The sequence below is a fragment of the Hyperolius riggenbachi genome, chromosome 12 (genome assembly GCF_040937935.1).
Source record: "Hyperolius riggenbachi isolate aHypRig1 chromosome 12, aHypRig1.pri, whole genome shotgun sequence".
Taxonomy (NCBI): domain Eukaryota; kingdom Metazoa; phylum Chordata; class Amphibia; order Anura; family Hyperoliidae; genus Hyperolius; species Hyperolius riggenbachi.
This window is the reverse complement of record NC_090657.1, coordinates 6,464,313-6,488,152: the sequence shown is the minus strand read 5'-3', so window position 1 is coordinate 6,488,152 and position 23,840 is coordinate 6,464,313. Positions and strand designations below refer to the sequence as shown.

At 47.6% G+C, this 23,840-nt stretch overlaps 1 protein-coding gene across 2 annotated transcripts in view; it reads right to left on the bottom strand.

The window, feature by feature from the left end:
* Positions 1-23,840, bottom strand: part of RECQL5 (RecQ like helicase 5) — a 179,269-nt gene that overhangs the window by 28,892 nt on the left and 126,537 nt on the right. For both annotated transcript variants that reach the window (XM_068262699.1, XM_068262698.1), the window contains 5 exons: positions 21,326-21,559; positions 16,441-16,537; positions 11,212-11,242; positions 6,109-6,167; positions 2,273-2,346 (listed from right to left, as the gene is read on the bottom strand). In XM_068262699.1, the coding sequence (XP_068118800.1) occupies positions 2,273-2,346; positions 6,109-6,167; positions 11,212-11,242; positions 16,441-16,537; positions 21,326-21,559 (495 nt within the window). The remainder of the gene's footprint in view (positions 1-2,272; positions 2,347-6,108; positions 6,168-11,211; positions 11,243-16,440; positions 16,538-21,325; positions 21,560-23,840) is intronic.

Genomic DNA, 23,840 nt, shown 5'->3' with positions numbered 1-23,840 from the left:
GAAGAATCACTTAACGGCATGAGTTACGGAGATGAGATCCGTAGCTCTGCGTGCCGCTGGCTGGTCTGCTCTGGTTCCTGAACTGACTGTCCAATCACGCTCTCGCAGGAAGTACTGCGAGAGCGTGATTGGACAGTCAGTTCAGGAAGCAGAGAGCAGACCAGCCAGCGGCACGCAGAGCTACGGATCTCATCTCCGTCATGCTGGTAAGTGATTATTTGCCGCTGGCTGCAATTCTGGAGCGGGGGCCCCTAGGTGAGGGAGGGGGGTTTCTGGTCACTGCTGCCCACATTATGATTTTCTGGTGTCTGCTGCCCACATTGCGATTTTCAGGTGTCTGCTGCCCACATTACGATTTTCAGGTGTCTGCTGCCCACATTATGATTTTCTGGTGACTGCTGCCCACATTACGATTTTCTGGTCACTGCTGCCTACATTGCGATTTTCTGGTGTCTGCTGCCCACATTGCGATTTTCAGGTGACTGCTGCCCACATTACGATTTTCAGGTGTCTGCTGCCCACATTACGATTTTCTGGTGTCTGCTGCCCACAGTACGATTTTCTGGTCACTGCTGCCCACATTGCGATTTTCAGGTGTCTGCTGCCCACATTGCGATTTTCTGGTGTCTGCTGCCCACATTACGATTTTCTGGTGTCTGCTGCCCACATTACGATTTTCTGGTCACTGCTGCCCACATTGCGATTTTCAGGTGTCTGCTGCCCACATTACGATTTTCAGGTGTCTGCTGCCCACATTATGATTTTCTGGTGACTGCTGCCCACATTACGATTTTCTGGTCACTGCTGCCTACATTGCGATTTTCTGGTGTCTGCTGCCCACATTGCGATTTTCAGGTGACTGCTGCCCACATTACGATTTTCAGGTGTCTGCTGCCCACATTACGCTTTTCTGGTGACTGCTGCCCACATTGCGATTTTCAGGTGTCTGCTGCCCACATTACGATTTTCTGGTGTCTGCTGCCCACAGTACGATTTTCTGGTCACTGCTGCCCACATTGCGATTTTCAGGTGTCTGCTGCCCACATTGCGATTTTCTGGTGTCTGCTGCCCACATTACGATTTTCTGGTGTCTGCTGCCCACAGTACGATTTTCTGGTCACTGCTGCCCACATTGCGATTTTCAGGTGTCTGCTGCCCACATTACGATTTTCTGGTCACTGCTGCCCACTTTTGGGGGGGGTATCTGGCACCAACCTGATTGCATTTTGGGGGGTATCTGCCGCCAATCTGATTGCATTTTGTGGGGGTATCAGCCGCCAACCTGATTGCATTTTGTCGGAAAATCTGCTGCGATTTGACTACTTGATGAATTATCATGAGGCATGTAACTACTTGAATATTTTATCTAAAATGTATCTGGTCGGACCTAATCTCTGTGAATAACACCGCTACTTATGTTGTGTTTTTTTTTTTTTTTAAGTCTGCCCATGACTCATCGTGACCACGCCGATGTTCCAGTGCGTGGTGACACCCATTTACTTTCGCTGCGGCGCGCTGCATATCCCTATTGGAGACTGTCCTCAGAAGTGCTCACAATCTTTTTCCTACCATAAACTCATGCAAAATTTCTAGAGTACATGTGTATGTGAGCCCAAAATGGGGGGGGGGGGGGGGGGGTGGCGAGGAGGAGGGGCCCCAGGCTGAAACTTCCTTGGTGGGCCCTTAGTGTCCCAGTCCGACCCTGGTACAGGGGCTTCTAGGATGCAGTGCAGTGAGTTGCAGGACAGCAATCTGAGACAAAATAGCTTGGAGGATCACAGGTTCCCTTTGAGGCGGTAGAGGTCATGTAACCACCATGTTAAAGGGAACCTAAACTGAGAAGGATGTGGATTTTTCCTTGTAAAATACTACCAGTTGCCTGACTCTCCTTCTGATCCTGTGTCTCTAATACTTTCAGCCACAGCCCCTGAACAAGCATGCAGATCAGGTGCTCTGACTGAAGTCAGACTGGATTAGCTGCATGCTTGTTTCAGGTGTGTGATTCAGCCACTACTGCAGAGTGAGTAAAAGAGATCAGCAAGGCTTCCAGGCAACTGGTATTGTTTAAAGGATACCACAACTGACATGTGGCATAATGAGATAGACATGGGTATGTGAGACTGTTTTGTATTTTTAGCCTATGATTTTCAGCGCGGACTTTCTTTTAGGATTATTGACAAACACAGCAATAGTGGAACGCGAGTCACGTCTGCAATAATACTATCCTAAGCGCATAAGATTTTTTGTACCCATGGATAAGAATGTAGCTTACCAATCTTGGCTGTCCGTTACTTGTGCATTTTTGCTCAGGGCTTCCTCCAACATCTTAAGGCAGTGCTCTCGAGCCTAATGAAAGACGTATTAGTCAGACATAGGTCACATGCTCATTTTACAACTGAAAATAAATAGTGGCACTTAAAGTATCGGACAATGCGGTCTCTACCTCAGCTTATCTCTATCCATTGGGAAGCAGCAGCTATGACACACTCACACTTCCTGATCTGCCTGCATTTACATGCTAGCAATGCATTCTCCGATTCAATAAATAATTAAAGAGGAACTTCAGCCTAAACAAACATACTGTCATTAAGTTACATTAGTTGTGGTAATTAGAATAGATAGGTAATATAATCTCTTACCCACCCTGTTTTAAAAGAACAGGCAAATGTTTGTGATTTCATGGGGGCTGCCATCTTTGTCATGGGGGCAGCCATCTTTTTGGTTGAAAGGAGGTGACAAGGAGCATAAGACACAGTTCCAACTGTCCTGTGTCCTGATTACTCCTCCCAGCTGCACCAGCTAGACTTCAAATCTCAAATTCAAAATTAAAAACAAAAACAATTTGCACCAAAACAGCAGAACGAGAACAACATCAGAATTCCCATCATGCTTTGCACAGCATCAGGGGAAAAATGCCCGGGCAGTTTTCTTCTGTGCAGCTAAAAATGAGGCTTGGGTAAGAAAAACAAAGCTCTAATGCTGTGAAACTGTTAAAGAAACACCAAGCCTTTTCAGTGCTGCGGAGTAGATTTTTAGTCTGGAGGTTCACTTTATCTACTCAAGTAGCATTCTTCAAGACCCTCCACATAAAGTCAGTAATTCATCTGACCTTTGCTACAGGACCTTATTGCTTTAGGTGTGAGGCTGTTACAGCTGAATATGATGCAGACTGAAGAAGCTGAATACCGTACCAGAATCCTGGATAAAAATAGACGAAAACCCCACAGGGACACCAGGAGCTGGTCTGGTGTAGTATGTTCTGGCACAAGAGAAATGTGTAAGAGTGTACAGCAATAGACTCACAAGTGTGGGTTGCTTAATCAGGCAACCACTTTATCCAGCATTTGGGCCCTTTCCACTCGGCCTTTACAAACCTCGAATTTGATGGTCGCAGCTTTAGAAAGGAGGAATCCATGTGAGCAGCATAATATTGCCTAACAATGGGGTAAGACTATGAAACAGCAAGCTTCTGGAGGTGCCCAATCAGTAAAGAGTAATCTATGGGATATTGTATAGAGGGAATAGAAAGATAAACATGAGCTTAACTCCCCAATTATTCAGCTATATTAATGTCACATTTTTATTTAAAAAGTATTGCGCATGTAAGACAACGCGTTTCAAAGCTTTAAAGTCGCTTCCTCGGGTTAAGATAAGTGCTTTAATAGCAGCTCCTCTGGACTGCCATTCCAGAATTCCGGAACGCCTGCACCTGCGCAGAATGTTCCCAGCAACAGGTGGTCATCCGCAAGCAGCGCGGCCAGGCTCTTGCACAGGCACAGAAGCGGCCGACCTCGCCAGGTTACTGGCTGCTATGGAGGGGACCCGGGATCAGGGCTGGGAGCGGAGCTGTGGCGAGGGACACATAGGCTGCTAGGGGCTTAAAGAGAAACCACAACCAAGAATTGAACTTTATCCCAATCAGTAGCTGATACCCCCTTTTACATGAGAAATCTAACTTTTCGCAAACTAATCATCAGGGGGTGCTGTATGGCTGATATTGTGGTGAAACCCCTCCCACAAGGAGCTCTGAAGAAGCTCTGAGGACCATGGTACTCCTGGCAGTTTTACTGTCTGTGAACCTTGTTGTATTGTGGGAAATAGCTGTTTACAGCTGTTTCCAACTGCCAAAAACCATGCAGCAGCTACATCACCTGCCAACAGTAACAATGTCACCATGTGATAAATGTCAGCATGTAAATCAGGGATTTAAAAGATTTTACAATGGGCAAACACTGACTAAATCATTTATACATAATTGTTGTAAAAATGAAGCACTTTTTCATTACAGTATTTTCACTGGAGTTCCTCTTTAAAGCGGTATCGTCACCATAAAAATCAGATTTCAACAGCAACTGGTCTGAGTGTATTAAGTGATAAAGATGCTAATCCTGCATTCAAAACTTTCAAAACTTTTTCTACTGTTATGATTTGGAGTTATCACATACTTTAAGAGAACCTGTACTGAGTAAAAATATTTAAAATAAACACAAGGTAACTTCAAATGAACATTACATAGTTACCTTGCCATCAGTTCCTCTCAGAAGCTCACCATTTTCTTCTGACAATAATCCCTTCCAGTTCTGACAATATTTTGTCAGATCTGAAATATATCAGTTGCTGTCAGTAAAATATCAGTTGCTGTCAGTTATAGCTGAGAGGAAAACTGATGTACCAGGTAATGTCCACGTTTCCCTATGGCTCAAGTGGGCGATGTTACAGTTTAACTGTAAGCTGTTATGGGTAATGGCCATTTTCAAAATGGACAACGGAAAATTCCCTTGATCACAGTGAACAACCAGGATGCGGGACAGGAGAAAGACACTGAGGAGTAGACTACACGGGAGGTAAGTATGACTTGTGTATGCTTATTTTGACTTTTCATTTTCAGTTCAGGTTTTCTTTAACCACTTGAGGACCCAGCCTTTACCCCCCCTTAAGAACCAGCGCTGTTTTTTGTGATCTGTGCTGGGTGGGCTCTGCAGCCCCCAGCACACATCAGGTTGCACGCAGAGTGATCAGATCGCTCCCCCTTTTTCCCCCCTATGGGTATGATGTGCAGGGGGGGTCTGATCGCTCCGGTCGGCAGGCATGTTGCGGGGGGGGGGGGGGGGGGGGGGGGCACCTCAAAGCCCCCCTCCGTGGCGGAATTCCCCCCCTCCCTCTCCTACCTGTCCACCCTGGTGATCGGGGCTGCACAGGATGCTATCCGTCCTGTGCAGCCTGTGACAGGACGTCCTCTGTCACATGGCGGCGATCCCCGGCCGCTGATTGGCCGGGGATCGCCGAAATGCCTTACGGCGCTGCTGCGCAGCAGCGCCGTTCAATGTAAACAAAGGAGACACACGTCTCCTGCGTTTACATTTAGTCTGCGAGCCGCGATCAGCGGCTCGCAGGCTATTCACGGAGACCCGCTCCGTGATCTAATAGGAAACGGCCGCTCGCGCGAGCCGCCTTTCCTGATTAATTAGGGAGGCACCTGGTGACGCAGATCTGCATCGCTGGTCCTCCAGCTACCACTTTGCCGCCGCACGGTATGGCTGAGGCGACTCAGCGATTGGAGGAGACAAGAAAAAAAGTAAAGGGCAGAAATGACATCAGGATTTAGCCTAAACTGTGGGCAAAAGACATGGCCCCCACCAGGAACAGAATTCTCTTCAATTACTATATAACATTCACTGAAATCAAAACGTGGACAGTACAATACATGTGTTATGTAAGTAGATCAAGTATTTGTCTACTTATATATGTGTTTTTTCCCCCCTGGTATAGTATGGCTAATCCTACTGCTTTAAGCAAGTCCCAAGCAAGAAGATCTGTTTGTTTTTTTTAAATGCCTTTAAAAGTCAAATATTGAGGCAATTTCTTGGAGAAAGTATCAGCGGCATTTTGGAGCATAAGTAAGATTTTTTTTTTAAACACTGCAGCCAAATCCAATGGTTTTGCTTACCAGACTTTCCTCTACGGAGGTAAGTATCTAATTTTTTTTTTCGCCACAGGTTTGCAATAACTGGTTTGGTAAAATAGTATTGTGCAAAGGCTACTCACAGTGAAATCAGATCACAAATGGATATGTGTAAATGAGAAAGTCCACAACTGTCCAACTCTTACCTTGACCGTGAGTTTAGGGATTTTTCCACTAGCGCCATCCTTAAGTGGACAGTCCTCACCTGCAGAGGATGCAAAAATGGAATGTAAATCTAGCCAGTGTTGCTTCAATTAAAGCAAAAATATATAAAGGCCCTCAAAAGTGGTACAGTCTCCAATACAATAGTACATAATATTTTCCCATACATGATACACTATTCTACAGATCAGACATGATCAGAATAGTACCACTAGTGTGGATGTAATATATTCAGCCCTTATATTCTGCTGCTATAGCCTGTTATAACACAGCACACATAGATCAGAGGTGTATAAATACAAATATCATAACGTGTTTCCCCTAAAGTAAGGCATCCCCTGAGAATAAGCCCTAGCAGGAATTCCTTGCATGCTTGAAATATAAGACATCCCCTGAATGTAAGCACTAGCAGCAGCCCACATGACACCAGCAAGTCACGCGCAATACAAAGCCTGGATACAGGAGAGCAGCAGTATAATGTGAGTTATACAGTCCTGTATATGTGTGTCAGGCAATGTGTGTTTTTGTTGGAGCCAGCCCTCCTGATCTGTCCTGATAAGTATCAGCAGCACTTCAACTCTTCCCAGGACACACAGCTTATCCTATCATAGCTCTGGGGAGCCTGACAGAGTTCTCTGCCTGCAAGAAATAGACTCTCACCCGCATGAGCAGCAGAATCAGTTTCTTGTAAGTGAGAGCCAATATCTGCAAACCACTAGCTCTGTGTATGCTGCTTGTGTTTCAGCATGGCATGCAGTATATACATTATGTATAGGAAAACTACCAGTGTTTCCCCAAAAACAGAGACATGCTCTGAAAATAAGCCCTAGTACATCTTTTGGAGCAAAAATTAATAAGACTGTGTCAGGGAAACACGGTATCAGGCATCCATACAGAGGCAGCTTTATGCTCCTGCTCTCCAGCAGACATGAGCAGCCTGCTGGCCTCTCCTGTCTCCAGCTTAGAGTCCATCTTTCACCGCAGACGTGATGCACAACCGAGGCTGCTATGAATCCAGTGTCTCTTCCCCGCACACCAGTGGTGACATCATGGAAGAGCAGGAGTTCCAAAGAACGCAGGCACTGTGGGTATCCCTCAGGAGGAAAATGACTGCCCACCTCTCAGTCAGCTATGGTGTGCAAGTTAGCCTCCACTGTAGGGGAATCACAGACAGCCCTGCTCCCATGTGGATCCACCAACAAACAGGGTGGCCATACAGGAAGGACAGGGAGTACGGCAAGGAAACCCACCGCCTGAGCATGGAACCACAGCTCTCCAGGTTCCTCCAGCTGGGTCTCCTATATGTCGCCAACCTAGCCTCTAGCACACCTGGCTTCACAGGCTGGTGAGCAACCTAGAACATTCTTGTTTCCTGGAACAGGAAACGTCAAAACTGGTTAGTGAGGTCTCTAATGACAAAGGCTATGACATTGTGGGAATAACCGAGACATGGATGGATGAAAGTCATGACTGGATAGCCAATTTAAAAGGATACAATGTGTTCAGGAGGGATAGAACAGGGAAAAAAGGTGGAGGGGTTTGTCTCTTTGTTAAGAATTCTTTTACAGCTGTCCTCAACGATGAGATGGAGGAAGATTGCGAAGATGTGGAGTCCGTTTGGGTAAATATTCATGGTGGAAATAAAAGTTGCCAATTGCTTATTGGGGTATGCTACAGACCACCTCATATTAATGAAGCTGCAGAACTGCAATTACTACAGCAAATTGAAAAAGCGGCAAGTAAAAATGAGGTCATAGTTATGGGCGACTTCAACTTTCCAGACATTGACTGGGGTATTGAGGCTACCCATTCTGGTAAAAGCAGCAGATTTCTGGCAGCACTACAGGACAATTACATGACTCAAATGGTAACGGAACCAACTAGGGGGAATGCGTTACTGGATCTGATCATTTCGAATAGACCAGATAATGTATCAAATGTGCAGGTTCAAGAACATTTGGGAAATAGTGATCACAACATGATAACGTTTGATCTGGTGACTGATAGGCCACGGGGCAGCGGGACCACTAAAACTATGAATTTTAGAAAAGCAAAGTTCAATCAAATCAGGCAGGCACTAAGTTTGGTGAACTGGGATAATGTACTACAAGGGGAGGACACTGAAGGGAAATGGCAAGCTTTTAAACGTATTCTCAATCAATATTGTAGTATGTATATCCCATATGGAAACAAAATGTCTAGGAATAAAAAAAGGCCTCTATGGATGAATAGAAAGGTTAAAGATAAAATGAAGAGGAAAAAGAATGCCTATAAGGTCCTAAAACAGGAGGGGACCGAGGCTGCACTAAGCAATTATAAGGAGTGCAATAAAAATTGTAAAAAAGAAATTAGGCTGGCAAAGATCGAAGCTGAAAATCAAATCGCTAGGGATATCAAATCTAACCCAAAAAAGTTTTACAAGTACATCAACTCTAAAAAAAGAAAGGTTGACTGTATAGGACTCCTAAAGGATGAGGGTGGGAACTCAATGGTGGATGACCAAGGTAAGGCAGAGTTATTAAATGCTTTCTTTGCTTCTGTCTTTACAAAGGAAACAGCACTGTTGCAAATTACAGAGGCGGAAGAGTCTCAATCTTCTAACTGTAATATTAAATACTTAACGCAGGAAGAAGTAAAGGCAAGACTAAATAAATTAAAAATAGACAAGGCACCTGGCCCGGATGGCATGCATCCTCGGGTCCTAAGGGAATTAAGTTCAGTTATAGATAAACCCCTTTATCTTATCTTTTGTGACTCTCTTGCAACTGGCAGAGTCCCAGTGGATTGGCGTACAGCCCACGTTTTCCCATTATTTAAGAAGGGCAAAAAATCAGATCCAGGAAATTATAGACCTGTAAGCTTAACATCAGTTGTATGCAAACTATTTGAGGGGTTACTAAGAGATACTATACATGACTTCATAGTAGAAAATAATCTTATTTCTCAGCATCAACATGGGTTTACTAAAGACAGGTCCTGTTTGACTAACATGCTCAGCTTTTATGAGGTAGTGAATGCTAATATGGATATTGGGAATGCTGTAGATGTGATATACTTAGACTTTGCAAAGGCCTTCGACACTGTTCCCCACAAAAGTCTGGTGCAAAAGATGAGGATGCAAGGACTGGGGAAGAGTCTGTGTGCATGGATAGGGAACTGGCTAATGGACAGAAAACAAAGAGTTGTGGTCAATGGATCATACTCAAAATGGGAGACTGTTAGCAGTGGGGTCCCACAGGGGTCTGTACTGGGTCCAGTGCTCTTCAATTTATTTATTAATGACCTAGTGGATACAGTAGTGAGCAATGTTGCTATTTTTGCAGATGATACAAAATTGTGCAGAATCATCAACTCTAAGGAAGATAGTGTTATATTGCAACAGGATCTGGATAGGATGGCTATATGGGCACATACATGGCAGATGAAATTCAATGTTGACAAATGTAAAGTCATGCATTTTGGTCGTACCAATGGTCTAACACCATACAAAATAAATGGGATACAGTTGGGGACATCAAACTTGGAGAAGGACTTAGGAGTACTCATCGACAACAAGTTAAATAATCGTACTCAATGCCAAGCCGCTGCAGCTAAAGCGAACAAAATTTTGGGATGCATTAAAAGGGAAATAAAAACTCGAGATGCTAGCATAATATTGCCCCTGTTTAACTCTCTAGTAAGGCCACATCTGGAATATGGAATTCAGTTCTGGGCACCACATTACAAAAAAGATATTGCAGTTTTAGAGCAGGTGCAGAGACGAGCAACAAAATTGATACGTGGGATGGAAGGTCTCACTTACCAAGAAAGGTTAGATAAACTGGGTTTATTTAGTCTAGAGAAAAGACGCCTTAGAGGAGATCTAATTAACATGTATAAATACATCAGAGGGCAATATAATAGCTTGGCGGATGAGCTTTTTGTCCCTAGGCCTTCTCAAAGGACTAGAGGACATGATCTGCGCATGGAGGAAAAACGTTTTAGCCATTTATTTAGGAAAGGGTTCTTTACAGTAAGAGTGATTAAGATGTGGAATGCATTGCCACAGGAAGTCGTTATGGCAAACTCTATACCTGCATTTAAAGGGGGCTTAGATGCTTTCCTTGCGTTGAATGACATCCATGGCTACAATTACTAGGTAATGCCAATGATGTTAATCCAGGGATTTTATGATCAACAGGGATATGTGAGGGAGCAGGCTGGAGTTGTACTTTGTACTGGTTGAACTCGATGGACGTATGTCTTTTTTCAACCAAAGTAACTATGTAACTATGTATAGCGTACTCAAGTGGACGTTTCTGGATCCTGGGAGGAGCCTAGGTCATCTCATGGTGCACCTGTCCTGGAGGCTACTGAACAAAGGTCCTAAAATGGGAGTGGGTTTCATAATCCCATTCACCCAATACGTCTAGTACTGCAGTGTCTGGTTTACTGGCCAGTATCTCTGTTCATCTGGATCAGGAAGTCCCACAGGATCTTAGTTGTGTTATTTTCTATAAAGTCCACCTCCTTGGTTGTGATGCTCAGTGTATCCTGTCACTGCCTGCTCCCTATACCTTGTCACTATGTATAGACACAGTGTATAAAAACATCTAAAGATAGATATAGGTGCATGTAGTATGAGTGTGTGTACACACGGCTAGAAGAAAAAGAGCTACTATGTATTATTGTCTATAGTTTGTTTTTTTCTCCATTTAGGATCCCATTTCTTAAAGGGAACCGAGGTGAGGGGGGATATGGAAGCTGCCATATTTATTTCCTTTTAAACAATACCAGTTGCCTGGCTGTCCTAACTCTGTGTCTCTAATACTTTTAGCCATAGACCCTGAACAAGCATGCAGCAGATTCGAGACTTTGACTTAGCTGGCTCAGGTTTTACTAGATTAGCCATATGCTTGTTCCAGGGTTTTGACGCAGACACTACTTGTGCCAGAAGATCAGCAGGGCTGCGAGGCAACTGGCATTGTTTACAAGGAAATAAATATGGCAGCCTCCATATCTGGCTCACCTCGGGTTCCCTTTAATGCAAGTTACAAGATGACAAAAAGTGGCTTTATGTAGAAAGTGTAATAATAATCTGCACCTACTTGGAGGGATGAATTCTTCCAGCTCTTTGCTCTAAGAAATAAACAAGTGCAGCAGTGTCAGCTCATTGATAACTTTTAGTCAATTGTTTACTGATAAGATTAAGGTGTCAATTCCTACATACATATCAAATAGGTAGGTAGCAAATTGAGAACTGCAAGAGCTTTTTCCGATCTATATTACGCTTTTCTCCGGGTGGACTCAAAGCGGTTGAGAGCTGCAGCCACTAGGGGGCACTCTATAGGCAGTAGCAGTGTTAGGCCAGAGCTGCAGCCACTAGGGGGCGCTCTATAGGCAGTAGCAGTGTTAGGCCAGAGCTGCAGCCACTAGGGAGCGCTCTATAGGCAGTAGCAGTGTTAGGCCACAGATGCAGCCACAAGGGAGCGCTCTATAGACAGTGGCAGTTAGGCCAGAGCTGCAGCCACTAGGGTGTGCACTATAGGCAGTAGCAGTGTTAGGCCAGAGCTGCAGCCACTAGGAGGCGCTCTATAGGCAGTAGCAGTTTAAGGTCAGAGCTGCAGCCACTAGGGGGCGCTCTTTAGTCAGTAGCAGTGTTAGGCCCGAGCTGCAGCCACTAGGGGCCGTTCTATAGACAGTAGCAGTGTTAGGCCAGAACTGCAGCCACTAAGGGGCACTCTATAGGCAGTAGCAGTGTTAGGCCAGAGCTGCAGCCACTAGAACGTGCACTACAGGCAGTAGCAGTGTTAGGTCAGAGCTGCAGCCACTAGGACGCGCTCTATAGGCGGTAGCAGTGTTAGGCCAGAGCTGCAGCCACTAGGGGGCGCTCTATAGACAGTAGCAGTGTTAGGCCAGAGCTGCAGCCACTAGGGAGCGCTCTATAGGCAGTAGCAGTATTAGGCCAGAGCTGCAGCCACTAGGGGGCGCTCTATAGGCAGTAGCAGTGTTAGGCCAGAGCTGCAGCCACTAGAACGTGCACTACAGGCAGTAGCAGTGTTAGGTCAGAGCTGCAGCCACTAGGACGCGCTCTATAGGCGGTAGCAGTGTTAGGCCAGAGCTGCAGCCACTAGTGCAGTGAATTATCTGCACTGCAGTCTGGGATTCTCACAGTTTCTCAGCATCTCAGCCTCACAAACTGCATCACTGTCTGTGAGAAGTAAACGAAGCACACAGAGCCTGCAGGGGGCGTGCATAACTTGCATTCATTACAACAGAGGCAGCCCATTGCTCTCTGGGTCGACAAAGCTTGACAAAGAAAAGAAGATTAGATATATTACAGAGACGGTGCAAGTAGGAAAGGCTGTAGTAACACAGACCACATTAGAACAGGTATAGGAACTTATAGGATAGAAGAAATAACGCTGAAAATGTTTTTACAGTCTAATGCCAGCAGGACCACCGAGGGGACCCAGAGGACCTCACGAGCTACGGGGCTGGAGGCGAGATCTGTCACTAATACCACCGCGCTTGCCTGTCCGACGCACACGTCTGTCCGACACATGCGCCCGCACACCTGCCCACTCCTTCTGGGCCCGTCCTCCTCCAGCTCTCCGCAGTGTCTGTGCGTCTGTCCCTGCACATGCGCCAGCCCCTTCTGGCCCCGTCCTCCTCCAGCTCTCCACAGTGTCTCTGCGTCTGTCCCTGCACATGCGCCCACTCCTTCTGGCCCCGTCCTCCTCCAGCTCTCCGCAGTGTCTCTGCGTCTGTCTGCACATGCGCCCACTCCTTCTGGCCCCGTCCTCCTCCAGCTCTCCGCAGTGTCTCTGCGTCTGTCCCTGCACATGCGCCCACTCCTTCTGGCCCCGTCCTCCTCCAGCTCTCCGCAGTGTCTGTGCGTCTGTCCCTGCACATGCGCCCGCCCCTTCTGGTCCCGTCCTCCTCCAGCTCTCCGCAGTGTCTCTGCGTCTGTCTCTGCACATGCGCCCGCCCCTTCTGGCCCCGTCCTCCTCCAGCTCTCCGCAGTGTCTCTGCGTCTGTCCCTGCACATGCGCCCACTCCTTCTGGCCCCGTCCTCCTCCAGCTCTCCGCAGTGTCTCTGCGTCTGTCCCTGCACATGCGCCCACTCCTTCTGGCCCCGTCCTCCTCCAGCTCTCCGCAGTGTCTCTGCGTCTGTCCCTGCACATGCGCCCACTCCTTCTGGGCCCGTCCTCCTCCAGCTCTCCGCAGTGTCTCTGCGTCTGTCTGCACATGCGCCAGCCCCTTCTGGCCCCGTCCTCCTCCAGCTCTCCACAGTGTCTCTGCGTCTGTCCCTGCACATGCGCCCACTCCTTCTGGCCCCGTCCTCCTCCAGCTCTCCGCAGTGTCTGTGCGTCTGTCCCTGCACATGCGCCCGCCCCTTCTGGTCCCGTCCTCCTCCAGCTCTCCGCAGTGTCTCTGCGTCTGTCTCTGCACATGCGCCCGCCCACTCCTTCTGGCCCCGTCCTCCTCCAGCTCTCCGCAGTGTCTCTGCGTCTGTCCCTGCACATGCGCCCACTCCTTCTGGCCCCGTCCTCCTCCAGCTCTCCGCAGTGTCTGTGCGTCTGTCCCTGCACATGCGCCCGCCCCTTCTGGTCCCGTCCTCCTCCAGCTCTCCGCAGTGTCTCTGCGTCTGTCCCTGCACACCCGCCCACTCCTTCTGGCCCCGTCCTCCTCCAGCTCTCCGCAGTGTCTCTGCGTCTGTCCCTGCACATGCGCCCACTCCTTCTGGCCCCGTCCTCCTCCAGCTCTCCGCAGTGTCTGTGCGTCTGTCCCTGCACATGCGCCCACTCCTTCTGGCCCCGTCCTCCTCCAGCTCTCCGCAGTGTCTCTGCGTCTGTCTGCACATGCGCCCACTCCTTCTGGGCCCGTCCTCCTCCAGCTCTCCGCAGTGTCTCTGCGTCTGTCTGCACATGCGCCAGCCCCTTCTGGCCCCGTCCTCCTCCAGCTCTCCACAGTGTCTCTGCGTCTGTCCCTGCACATGCGCCCACTCCTTCTGGCCCCGTCCTCCTCCAGCTCTCCGCAGTGTCTCTGCGTCTGTCCCTGCACATGCGCCCACTCCTTCTGGCCCCGTCCTCCTCCAGCTCTCCGCAGTGTCTGTGCGTCTGTCCCTGCACATGCGCCCGCCCCTTCTGGTCCCGTCCTCCTCCAGCTCTCCGCAGTGTCTGTGCGTCTGTCCCTGCACACCCGCCCACTCCTTCTGGCCCCGTCCTCCTCCAGCTCTCCGCAGTGTCTGTACGTCTGTCCCTGCACATGCGCCCACTCCTTCTGGCCCCGTCCTCCTCCAGCTCTCCGCAGTGTCTGTGCGTCTGTCCCTGCACATGCGCCAGCCCCTTCTGGCCCCGTCCTCCTCCAGCTCTCCACAGTGTCTCTGCGTCTGTCCCTGCACATGCGCCCACTCCTTCTGGCCCCGTCCTCCTCCAGCTCTCCGCAGTGTCTCTGCGTCTGTCTGCACATGCGCCCGCCCCTTCTGGCCCCGTCCTCCTCCAGCTCTCCGCAGTGTCTCTGCGTCTGTCCCTGCACACACGCCTGCTCCTTCTGGCCCCGTCCTCCTCCAGCTCTCCGCAGTGTCTCTGCGTCTGTCCCTGCACATGCGCCCGCCCCTTCTGGCCCCGTCTCCTTCCAGCTCTACGCAGTATCTGTGCGTCTGTCCCTGCACATGCGCCCACTCCTTCTGGCCCCGTCCTCCTCCAGCTCTCCGCAGTGTCTCTGCGTCTGTCTGCACATGCGCCCACTCCTTCTGGCCCCGTCCTCCTCCAGCTCTCCGCAGTGTCTCTGCGTCTGTCCCTGCACACCCGCCCACTCCTTCTGGCCCCGTCCTCCTCCAGCTCTCCGCAGTGTCTCTGCGTCTGTCTCTGCACATGCGCCCGCCCCTTCTGGCCCCGTCTCCTTCCAGCTCTACGCAGTATCTGTGCGTCTGTCCCTGCACATGCGCCCGCATCTTCTGGCCCCGTCCTCCTACGGCTCTCCGCAGTGTCTCTGCGTCTGTCCCTGCACACCCGCCCACTCCTTCTGGCCCCGTCCTCCTCCAGCTCTCCGCAGTGTCTCTGCGTCTGTCCCTGCACACCCGCCCACTCCTTCTGGCCCCGTCCTCCTCCAGCTCTCCGCAGTGTCTCTGCGTCTGTCTCTGCACATGCGCCCGCCCCTTCTGGCCCCGTCTCCTTCCAGCTCTACGCAGTATCTGTGCGTCTGTCCCTGCACATGCGCCCGCATCTTCTGGCCCCGTCCTCCTACGGCTCTCCGCAGTGTCTCTGCGTCTGTCCCTGCACACCCGCCCACTCCTTCTGGCCCCGTCCTCCTCCAGCTCTCCGCAGTGTCTCTGCGTCTGTCTCTGCACATGTGCCCACTCCTTCTGGCCCCGTCCTCCTCCAGCTCTCCGCAGTGTCTGTGCGTCTGTCCCTGCACATGCGCCCGCCCCTTCTGGTCCCGTCCTCCTCCAGCTCTCCGCAGTGTCTCTGCGTCTGTCTCTGCACATGCGCCCGCCCCTTCTGGCCCCGTCCTCCTCCAGCTCTCCGCAGTGTCTCTGCGTCTGTCTCTGCACACCCGCCCACTACTTCTGGCCCCGTCCTCCTCCAGCTCTCCGCAGTGTCTGTGCATCTGTCCCTGCACACCCGCCCGCTCCTTCTGGCCCCGTCCTCCTCCAGCTCTCCGCAGTGTCTCTGCGTCTGTCCCTGCACATGCGCCCACTCCTTCTGGCCCCGTCCTCCTCCAGCTCTCCGCAGTGTCTGTGCTTCTGTCCCTGCACACCCGCCCACTCCTTCTGGCCCCGTCCTCCTCCAGCTCTCTGCAGTGTCTGTGCGTCTGTCCCTGCACATGCGCAGTGCAAAAAAGCACCGACACACGGGCAGGGACATTAGGGTTTTATTATATAGGATTATATTCTGCTATTGGCATTACTCAGGGCTAATTTTCCCTCGCGTCTCTATTGCATGTAAGCAGCAGGCAATGTCTTCATTGGGCTACAAGCTGACTGGCTAGATGTGGAAATAAGACCACTCTTTGTTCCTACGCTTTGATAGAGTGTTATTTGTGGCTGCAGGATAGGAACATCTGTGTAACAGCCCTTCCCCGCCTATCAGAGCCTTCTCGCTGGCTCTACATTGCCTGCTCCCAGTTTCTCCCCCACCCCCTCCATGCCAATCAGTGCTCTGTGCTCTCCGAGGAGCTGCATCTGCAGCGTCGCGACCCCAAAGGTCACAGAAGTGAAAGTGGAGGATTGCAGCAAGCAGGAGAAGCGGCAATGGACTCTACCGGATCTGGCCACGCCCCCCGCGGGGTCTCTTTAAACAACACAATTTGCGTCCGGTTTGTCATCTCACCTTCCTCAGTTTCATTTGTTTTTGGTAGAATTTGTTCCACTCTTTCTTGCGGTTGTCAGTTGAATCCTCTCGCTCTTCATCAGATTCCTCATCATATCTTAAAAAGAGAAGTGAGAAAAAAAACAGCGATTTCAATTTAGAAATCTGTAAGAAGATAAGACAAAAAAACAGCAGAGACAAACCAAGATGCCCAATGCCCTGCCAATTACCTTCATCCATCCAACGAACACATGCTAAACCAAGATGCCCAATGCCCTGCCAATTACCTTCATCCATCCAACGAACACATGCTAAACCAAGATGCCCAATGCCCTGCCAATTACCTTTATCCATCCAACCAATACATGCTAAACCAAGATGCCCAATGCCCTGCCAATTATCTTCATCCATCCAACCAATACATGCTAAACCAAGATGCCCAATGCCCTGGCAATTACCTTCATCCATCCAACGAACACATGCTAAACCAAGATGCCCAATGCCCTGCCAATTACCTTTATCCATCCAACCAATACATGCTAAACCAAGATGCCCAATGCCCTGCCAATTATCTTCATCCATCCAACCAATACATGCTAAACCAAGATGCCCAATGCCCTGGCAATTACCTTCACCCATCCAACGAACACATGCTAAACCAAGATGCCCAATGCCCTGGCAATTACCTTCATCCATCCAATGAACACATGCTAAACCAAGATGCCCAATGCCCTGCCAATTACCTTCATCCATCCAACCAATACACGCTAAACCAAGATGCCCAATGCCCTGCCAATTACCTTCATCCATCCAACTAATACATGCTAAACCAAGATGCCCAATGCCCTGCCAATTACCTTCATCCATCCAACCAATACATGCTAAACCAAGATGCCCAATGCCCTGCCAATTACCTTCATCCATCCAACCAATACATGCTAAACCAAGATGCCCAATGCCCTGCCAATTACTTTCATCCATCCAACCAATACATGCTAAACCAAGATGCCCAATGCCCTGCCAATTACCTTCATCCATCCAACGAATACATGCTAAACCAAGATGCCCAATGCCCTGCCAATTACCTTCATCCATCCTACCAATACATGCTAAACCAAGATGCCCAATGCCCTGCCAATTACCTTCATCCATCCAACCAATACATGCTAAACCAAGATGCCCAATGCCCTGCCAATTACCTTCATCCATCCAACCAATACATGCTAAACCAAGATGCCCAATGCCCTGCCAATTACCTTCATCCATCCAACCAATACATGCTAAACCAAGATGCCCAATGCCCTGGCAATTACCTTCATCCATCCAACGAATAAATGCTAAACCAAGATGCCAAATGCCCTGCCAATTACCTTCATCCATCCAACCAATACATGCTAAACCAAGATGCCCAATGCCCTGCCAATTAACTTCATCCATCCAACCAATACATGCTAAACCAAGATGCCCAATGCCCTGCCAATTACCTTCATCCATCCAACCAATACATGCTAAACCAAGATATCCAATGCCCTGCCAATTACCTTCATCCATCCAACCAATACATGCTAAACCAAAATGCCCAATGCCCTGCCAATTACCTTCATCCATCCAACCAATACATGCTAAACCAAGATGCCCAATGCCCTGCCAATTACCTTCATCCATCCAACGAATACATGCTAAACCAAGATGCCCAATGCCCTGGCAATTACCTTCATCCATCCAACCAACCAATACATGCTAAACCAAGATGCCCAATGCCCTGCCAATTACCTTCATCCATCCAACCAATACATGCTAAACCAAGATGCCCAATGCCCTGCCAATTACCTTCATCCATCCAACTAATACATGCTAAACCAAGATGCCCAATGCCCTGCCAATTACCTTCATCCATCCAACCAATACATGCTAAACCAAGATGCCCAATGCCCTGCTAATTACCTTCACCCATCCAACTACATGCTAAACCAAGATATCCAATGCCCTGCCAATTACCTTCACCCATCCAACCAATACGTGCTAAACCAAGATGCCCAATGCCCTGCCAATTACCTTCATCCATCCAACCAATACATTCTAAACCAAAATGCCCAATGCCCTGCCAATTACCTTCATCCATCCAACCAATACATGCTAAACCAAGATGCCCAATGCCCTGCCAATTACCTTCATCCATCCAACCAATACATGCTAAACCAAGATGCCCAATGCCCTGCCAATTACCTTCATCCATCCAACCAATACATGCTAAACCAAGATGCCCAATGCCCTGCCAATTACCTTCATCCATCCAACCAATACATGCTAAACCAAGATGCCCAATGCCCTGCCAATTACCTTCATCCATCCAACGAACACATGCTAAACCAAGATGCCCAATGCCCTGCCAGTTACCTTCATCCATCCAACCAATACATGCTAAACCAAGATGCCCAATGCCCTGCCAATTACCTTCATCCATCCAACCAATACATGCTAAACCAAGATGCCCAAAGCCCTGCCAATTACCTTCATCCATCCAACCAATACATGCTAAACCAAGATGCCCAATGCCCTGCCAATTACTTTCATCCATCCAACCAATACATGCTAAACCAAGATGCCCAATGCCCTGCCAATTACCTTCATCCATCCAACCAATACATGCTAAACCAAGATGCCCAACGCTCTGCCAATTACCTTCATCCATCCAACCAATACATGCTAAACCAAGATGCCCAATGCCCTGGCAATTACCTTCATCTATCCAACCAACCAATACATGCTAAACCAAGATGCCCAATGCCCTGCCAATTACCTTCATCCATCCAACCAATACATGCTAAACCAAGATGCCCAATGCCCTGCCAATTACCTTCATCCATCCAACCAATACATGCTAAACCAAGATGCCCAATGCCCTGCCAATTACCTTCAACCATCCAACTACATGCTAAACCAAGATATCCAATGCCCTGCCAATCACCTTCACCCATCTAACCAATACATGCTAAACCAAGATGCCCAATGCCCTGCCAATTACCTTCATCCATCCAACCAATACATGCTAAACCAAGATGCCCAATGCCCTGCCAATTACCTTCATCCATCCAACCAATACATGCTAAACCAAGATGCCCAATGCCCTGCCAATTACCTTCATCCATCCAACCAATACATGCTAAACCAAGATGCCCAATGCCCTGCCAATTACCTTCATCCATCCAACCAATACATGCTAAATCAAGATGCCCAATGCCCTGCCAATTACCTTCATCCATCCAACCAATACATGCTAAACCAAGATGCCCAATGCCCTGCCAATTACCTTCATCCATCCAACGAACACATGCTAAACCAAGATGCCCAATGCCCTGCCAATTACCTTCATCCATCCAACCAATACATGCTAAACCAAGATGCCCAATGCCCTGCCAATTACCTTCATCCATCCAACCAATACATGCTAAACCAAGATGCCCAAAGCCCTGCCAATTACCTTCATCCATCCAACCAATACATGCTAAACCAAGATGCCCAATGCCCTGCCAATTACCTTCATCCATCCAACCAATACATGCTAAACCAAGATGCCCAATGCCCTGCCAATTACCTTCATCCATCCAACCAATACATGCTAAACCAAGATGCCCAATGCCCTGCCAATTACCTTCATCCATCCAACGAACACATGCTAAACCAAGATGCCCAATGCCCTGCCAATTACCTTCATCCATCCAACCAATACATGCTAAACCAAGATGCCCAATGCCCTGCCAATTACCTTCATCCATCCAACCAATACATGCTAAACCAAGATGCCCAAAGCCCTGCCAATTACCTTCATCCATCCAACCAATACATGCTAAACCAAGATGCCCAATGCCCTGCCAATTACCTTTATCCATCCAACCAATACATGCTAAACCAAGATGCCCAAAGCCCTGCCAATTACCTTCATCCATCCAACCAATACATGCTAAACCAAGATGCCCAATGCCCTGCCAATTACCTTCATCCATCCAACCAATACATGCTAAACCAAGATGCCCAATGCCCTGCCAATTACCTTCATCCATCCAACCAATACATGCTAAACCAAGATGCCCAATGCCCTGCCAATTACCTTCATCCATCCAACGAATACATGCTAAACCAAGATGCCCAATGCCCTGCCAATTACCTTCATCCATCCAACCATTACATGCTAAACCAAGATGCCCAATGCCTTGCCAATTACCTTCACCCATCCAGCCAATACATGCTAAACCAAGATGCCCAATGCCCTGCCAATTACCTTCATCCATCCAACCAATACATGCTGAACCAAGATGCCCAATGCCCTGGCAATTACCTTCACCCATCCAACCAATACATGCTAAACCAAGATGCCCAATGCCCTGCCAATTACCTTCATCCATCCAACGAATACATGCTAAACCAAGATGCCCAATGCCCTGCCAATTACCTTCACCCATCCAACCAATACATGCTAAACCAAGATGCCCAATGCCCTGCCAATTACCTTCATCCATCCAACGAATACATGCTAAACCAAGATGCCCAATGCCCTGCCAATTACCTTCATCCATCCAACCAATACATGCTAAACCAAGATGCCCAATGTCCTGCCAATTACCTTCACCCATCCAACTACATGCTAAACCAAGATGCCCAATGCCCTGCCAATTACCTTCATCCATCCAACCAATACATGCTAAACCAAGATGCCCAAAGCCCTGCCAATTACCTTCATCCATCCAACCAATACATGCTAAACCAAGATGCCCAATGCCCTGCCAATTACCTTCATCCATCCAACCAATACATGCTAAACCAAGATGCCCAAAGCCCTGCCAATTACCTTCACCCATCCAACCAATACATGCTAAACAGATCTATAATGCAGCAGCAGATCTCTTACCTGGCAAAGCCATACCCCTTCCTTCCACCTTCATAAAGATCGGGGTCAAATCCGAATGCCCCAGGCGGAGCCCCAGGCTGTGCAATGCAGGTTCTGCTCCTGCCATTCGACACGATACTCTGTAATTGTTCAATTTGTTTCTTCACCAGGCCGGGGTTCTTACAGGAGTCACAGCATTTATCACACTCCGGCTTTTCATCGCCAAAATACGAGGCAATGGCGGCATGGCGGCACCTTACAAAGTAATCACAGTATAGTTTAAGTAGCAGAACATTCAAAAATGAAAGTGTTAAAACGTGAAAAGATTTGGTATTACGACTCATAAAGTGCGATTTGTTAGGTAACAGTCCTGCTACTCAGTATAGAAACCTATACAGCCATTTACTGGACAGTCTATGTGTGTGTATGAGTACATCATGCCCTTTTCTTTTTTCTGCATGTGTGGTTGTTTTATTTTTGTTTATAGACATTCCTGGCATATTACTTTCCTATCTTACAACTTACAAACAATATGTATGTAGCTAGTTGCAAGCCATTCCTGCTGATGACATGTTCTCACCCGGTTACGTCTTTTAAAGAGACACTGAAGCGAAAAAAAAAATAAGATATAGTGAATTGGTTGTGTACTATGAATAATTACTAGAAGATTAGCAGCAAAGAAAATATTCTCATACTTTTATTTTCAGGTATATAGTGTTTTTTCTAACACTGCATCATTCTATAATATGTGCAGATTACACAACACTCTGCATTCAAAATGAGTCTTTCAGAGCAGTCTGTGAACTAATGACCTCTTCTCTGGCAGAGGAAAAGTAAATAGTCCAGGAACAGTTGAGATAATAAAAGTCAGATAACAGCCCTCTCCACCACTAATGCTGGGAATACACGTTTCGTTTTTGCCTTCGTTTAAACCTTCGTTTCGATTGTGCCTTTTGTCCTTTTCGATCCCGAAATAATCGACCGTACGGTTAATATCACCACCCACGGTTTCGTTTTTTTTTTCAATTCTGATGGTTTCGTTTTTCCAATGATCGAAGGCTGCAAAGAAACGAAACATAGTACAGGGACGGACGGCATAAACGAATATATAATCGATCTGAACAGCCATCAAGCCTACCAATGGCTCGATTAGATGGATAAAGAGAGATAATATCAAACATGTTCGATCACTAGTCGTTCGTTTTTGGGGTCTATTAATCGCAACTATAATGAGATTATGACTATTTTCACATACGTTTTCAACACTCGATTCGTTTACCGAACGAATCGAAGGCTAAAACGAAGGCAAAAACAAAACGTGTATTCCCAGCATAACTTAGTCGGAGAGCTTAATGGCTTGTTTGCATAGAGATAACTGGAGTTTCTCAACTCTTCCTGTACTGGAAACAAGACTGATGTATCTGATCTTCATGTTTTATTTCTTAGCTGTACTACACATACAAATCATAATATCATCATTTGTTTTCCGCTTCAGTGTCTCTTTAAGGTTCTTGGTTTCTGGGTTTTTTTTTGGGGGGGGGGGGAGCATTTAGATTGTATTTGTATTCCTATAATTTTGGAAAAACAAAAAGAAAGGCTCATAAGGGATTTAAGCAGAAACATGCATAAGAATTCCATTAAGAACCAGAAGTTGCTTTGGGGTACAGTATTTTTAGATTTTGGGGTACAGTATAATATTACTCACAGGCAGCTAGAGCCCAGGATTTTGTCATTTAGCAGCAGTCCCTGGGTTACAGCGGTATAAAACCCGAACATAATATTCAATAAAAACATGTTTTCCTACCTTTTATAGGCCATACGGTTATCATATTTGCATTTGTGCATAAGTATTATTATTAATTTAGCAATTACAAGTTCCAAAAAGTACACTTTTCAGAGGCTGAAGGAACCATAGACAGCTTATACCAAATAACTAAGGATGGAATTAAACCTTCTCTGAAACATCAATACCACTGAGGTAGTCACTTGTTTAAGAGCCAACCTGAAACCTCAGAAAGGTAGCAGGAAAAAAGGGCGCCGGCAGCTAGTGCACGAAAAGGGGGCCGCCATAGACTCATGAAATGATCGTTAATATGGTGAAAAAAAAGCAGAAAAAAGTGAGCCCGATAAATATAGTTATCAACATTAGAACATTATAGTTTTTTAAGTATGGTATCGTTTTAGAAGCTTGCAACGTTAAAATTTTGATATATATTATTTCGTTTGTATGTACAGATTTGACACTATCAAAGATATAGTTTCTATGTGTAAAAAGTTGTCTCTGCAGAGGGAGTGTTTAGGCACCACCAGGAGGTTGGTTAGGGTTAGGCGCCACCAGGAGTTGTGGTTAGTGTTAGGTACCACTAGGGGGTTGGTTAGGGTTAGGCGCCACCAGAGGAGTGGTTAGGGTTAGAAACCACCAGAGGAGTGGTTAGGGTTAGACACCACCAGGGGAGTGGTTAGGGTTAGACACCACCAGGGGAGTGGTTAGGGTTAGACACCACCAGGGGAGTGGTTAGGGTTAGACACCACCAGG